Consider the following 4,592-nt stretch of genomic DNA (forward strand, 5'->3'; position numbering starts at 1 on the left):
GTTTTCTGTTTGAAAATAAAGTTTTCTGTTTGAAAATAAAATATTTGTCAAGAGGAACACCCCTTAGTTTTAATCACAGCCGTTGATTAGGATGACCACGTCTTGATCGTGCCCTACATCAACGTCCACGATCGGTCGGCTCATTACAAAGGACACTACAGATTCGAATTCAAACCAGGACTAACGGTCATCTCTGCAACTTAATTGAAAACTCCCCATTCCCATGTTTCTTCAGCCAAGAAGATACACAACTTAATTGAAAACTCCCTCTCTCTCTCTCTAGAGTTTAGGGTTTTCACTTTCTTCCCTCAAGAATTTCAGGTCACATTCGGTGTTGACGCAGAAAACCCAGTTTCTGGACTGTTTTGGAAACTGATTCGGTTTCCTTGAATGAAAGATTAAGAGATTAATTTGAGATCGTTAGAGTTAATGGAGGTGATTGCATCAAGAACAGGGCATGACTATAATTTGGCTTCAAGAAAAGCCCAAGAAGCAGGTATATATAAATTTATACTTTCTAACATCAGTTTTGTTTTATCAGAGCAATCGAATGTCCCATTAAGTTAGGGTTTTTATAATTTTTCATAGCTTGGAGGAGGTTTCAAGCTACAGAATGGCTTGAGAGTTTCGTGGGTTCATTAGGTATATCAAAGCAACCATCAGAGAAAGAGTTTATTTCTTGCTTGAGAAATGGATTGATTCTTTGCAACGCCATTAACAAAATTCAACCAGGGTCGGTTCCAAAGGTACAAATCATACTGCTTATTGTACAATTACTTTTTCTGTTGTTCTACACAATTCTCGATTAGTGATTTGGTTGCTTTGATAAATTGTTATAAAGGTGGTGGAGATTACTCGGTTTCATTCACAGTCACATACATGGGATTCTCAGCCATTGCCTGCCTATCAATTCTTTGAAAATGTTCGTAACTTTCTGAAAGCAGTAGAAGGGTTAAATCTACCAGTATTTGAAGCTTCAGTTTTCGAAAGGGTAAATAACTTCGAACAGATTCAGCACATTTCACTTCTATTTCATTTCGATTTTGAGTTTTAACGAGATTTTAAGAATTTTCCAGGATAACATGGAAGCAGGTTCGTCAACTAAGATTGTTGATTGCGTTTTGGCACTGAAAGATTACACAGAGCGGAAAAACGGATCTTCAAAGCGTACCATGAGATCTCCATTGATGCATTCAAACGGTAGAATCCCTAGATCGGGATTAAATTTGGATATCAACAGACAATTAGATTTGTCCGCTAATCGTGAAAAGCAATCACCATCTCAAAACGACGCTCAGAAACTTGAAGGTTTGCTTACAGAATTCTTTCCTTATCTATGTCATTTGATTGATTGCTAAAGTTGCTATTAGTAATTTCCATAATTTTGGTAACTTTTGATATAGAGTCGATTGTTAAGGCTTTAGCTGATTGCATGATTGATGCGAAAGAAAACTTAGATGGTAATTTGCTGTCTTCAATTCGCAATGGAAATATGGTAAGTGTTTTTCTCCTTTATTCATTTGGTTTTCCATAAATTTTCCTTTAACAATATAAAATCTTACATGAAAATAATTGCTTTACAGGATTCCATTAAGTCCTTTAGTAGAATCCTCTCCAACACTTTGGAAGAACAACTTCAATTCAAATTGAACCCTAACATGAAAGATCTAACGAAAGAAATCAGTGGATCATTTATGAGTTCAGAAGCTTCATCACCATTGTTCAAAACAAGAAATGGAAAAATGAAATGCAATCACTTGCAGGTGTTTCGAGAACAAGAAAACAAGCTACTGGTATGTTTTTTTTAAGTCTTTTTTGTACCAAAAATTTAATCCACTCACTCATTGTCTATAATTTCCAATTTCAGAAGCTAAAATCATTGTATTCAAGCACCAAGACTGAGTTTGCAAACCTGCAATTGCAACTCCAAAATGATCTAAAACAAATGGGTATGCCGATTGCAACTCCACTCTTCATTCTTCAATGTTCAATAAGTCTTTTTTTTTAAGTTAACATTAACGAATTTATGTTTTTGCTGATTGTTTCAGAGAGTCAAGTTGAGGTATTGTCCATGGCTGCCAATGGATACCATAAGGTTGTCAAAGAAAATCGGACCTTATACAACATGGTCCAAGATTTAAAAGGTAAACTACTTATTTTTATTTCTGTTAAACTTTAAACGTTGCTAAAATGTTGTTTTTACCTTTCAAAATATTTAAATTTTCAGGAAACATTCGAGTTTACTGTAGGATTAGACCTGCATTTAGAACAGACACAAAGAACGTGATTGATTACATTGGAGAAGATGGGTCATTAGTGGTTTTAGATCCTTTAAAACCTCATAAAGATGGAAAAAAGTTGTTTCAATTCAACCGGGTTTTCGGTCCAACTGCTACTCAAGGTAAACTTGAAACATTTTTCTCACAGTTTTAGAAGCTTTGTTGACTAACGTTTTGAATTTTAACAGAGGAGGTTTTTGCTGACACTCAGCCATTGATAAGATCGGTTATGGATGGTTATAATGTCTGTATTTTTGCATACGGGCAAACTGGATCTGGGAAAACACATACAATGTGTGGACCTTCTGGTGCTTCGAGAAAAGATTTGGGAATCAATTATTTAGCTCTGAATGATCTTTTTGATCTATCGAATACAAGAGAAGATGTTGTAAAATACGAGCTTTATGTACAAATGGTAGAAATTTATAACGAACAGGTGAGAGATCTTCTCACCGGAGATCCCACAACCACCAGTAAACTAGAGATTCGTAGCTGTACATCTGAGAACGGGCTGAGCCTCCCTGACGCCACCATGCACCAAGTCAACTCCACCGCCGATGTTCTAAATTTAATGAAAAGCGGTCAAGTGAACCGCGCCGTTAGCTCCACCGCCCTGAACAACCAAAGCAGCCGTTCCCACAGGTAAGTCGGTGATTTCTTAGGGTTTACATTCGTTTCTTCGACTTTTCAGCTAAATTTTGAACTTTTTTTTTTCCAGCATATTGACTGTGCATGTTCATGGGAAGGATGTGAATGGTGGCACGATTCGAAGCTGTCTTCATTTGGTGGATTTAGCCGGAAGTGAGAGGGTGGATAAGTCGGAGGTCACCGGAGACGGGCTTAAAGAGGCTCAGTATATCAATAAATCACTTTCGTGTTTAGGAGACGTGATTACAGCTTTATCTCAGAAGAACTCTTACATTCCTTACAGAAACAGTAAGCTTACGCTGCTACTTCAGAACTCATTAGGAGGAAATGCGAAGACGTTGATGTTTGCTCATGTGAGTCCGGAAGGAGATTCGTTCGGTGAAACTGTAAGTACTTTGAAGTTTGCTCAACGAGCTTCGACTGTTGAACTTGGTGCTGCTCGTTTGAATAAAGAAAGCAGAGAAGTTATGGAGCTTAAAGAACAGGTTGAGAACCTTAAACGACAATTAGCCGAGAAGGAACCACCACGATCGCCATTACAGAAACTGAAACCAGGAATAACGGTGGAAAGAACGCCGCCACCGCCGGTGAGGCCACGGAGGTTGAGTATCGAGAACAAATGTCCTCCTCAGAAGAGCCCTAATGCAGTTGCACCACCAAACTCCGCCTCGAAAAACAGAGCATTGAAAACAGATGGAAAAACTAGGGTCTCAACGCTTGTGCTACCGAAAACGCCTGAATCAAAAGTTTCAATCAGAAACGAAATCGCAATTTCTACTGAAATCAAGGCGAAATCATCGTCACATCATATAAAAAAATCGCTTCGGACCATCGGGAAACTCATGATTGGCTCCGACAAAAGGTTTGTGAACAGAAGTTTTTCCGCTTTTTTTATAAACTTGAGAGTTTCAGGAAACAAAATTCATATGGGTTTTGGTGTGTTTATAGGGCTCAACCGAAACCGATTGAAGGGCCGTCACAGTCGCTTGCAATCGTTTCTAGGCCATCACGACGGCTGTCGCTAACGGGGATTCAGCCACTAGAGAAACCAAGAAGATCTTCCATAGGCGGAGTTGATCCTTGTAAGTTATGTTATGTTGGTCGGAAAATTGACCGGCCTTGAAAACTTGGCCTGACATGAGTTTTGTTTGTGTTTGTGTTGAAGGTGTTGATGAAAGTCGGAATGCGAAAACGCCACCGCCGGTGAAAAGTTCAAGCAAAACCAAGTGGATGTGATAATAGTAAGAGTGATATGATGATGATACGCTGACTCTGCTTTAACTTGAAGCATGGTATTCACAATTGTTGAGCAATGATGGATGTCGTACAACTTCTGATTAGCTTAGCATACATAATGACGACATCTATCAGTTTTAGTGTACAGAGAAATTGATTTAGTTTAATAAATGGATACTCATTAATTTGATTCATTTTCTCTAATACATTACATTATTATGCAAAAAGTGATAAATTCTAAACATACAAAATAGTCGGTTCAACTTTGAAATCAACCCTATCCTCTGTTTCAAGCTTAAGGTTTGTGAACCATTTTTGTTTCTTCGTTTCCGATTGATAAAAAACACCATTTGAGGACTCATTGGAGATTTCATGTATTGACTAAAAGATTTGCACTTGAGAAAATTAATGTCAATATATTGTCTATAT

The 4,592-nt window shown here is 37.8% G+C and overlaps 1 protein-coding gene across 1 annotated transcript; it reads left to right on the plus strand.

The window, feature by feature from the left end:
- Positions 1–217: 217 nt before the first annotated feature.
- Positions 218–4,357, plus strand: LOC145066985 (P-loop nucleoside triphosphate hydrolases superfamily protein with CH (Calponin Homology) domain-containing protein). The gene is made up of 13 exons (XM_079014219.1): positions 218–496; positions 589–746; positions 842–991; positions 1,077–1,308; positions 1,404–1,495; positions 1,584–1,793; positions 1,868–1,949; positions 2,049–2,144; positions 2,228–2,401; positions 2,468–2,921; positions 2,998–3,789; positions 3,876–4,009; positions 4,093–4,357. The coding sequence occupies exons 1-13, from the start codon at positions 430–432 to the stop codon at positions 4,161–4,163; spliced, it is 2,712 nt and encodes a 903-aa protein (XP_078870345.1). The 5' UTR covers positions 218–429; the 3' UTR covers positions 4,164–4,357.
- The last annotated feature ends 235 nt before the right edge of the window (positions 4,358–4,592 follow it).

This window comes from Lactuca serriola, chromosome 8 (assembly GCF_051521515.1).
Source record: "Lactuca serriola cultivar US96UC23 chromosome 8, Lser_US96UC23_V15, whole genome shotgun sequence".
Lineage (NCBI taxonomy): Eukaryota > Viridiplantae > Streptophyta > Magnoliopsida > Asterales > Asteraceae > Lactuca > Lactuca serriola.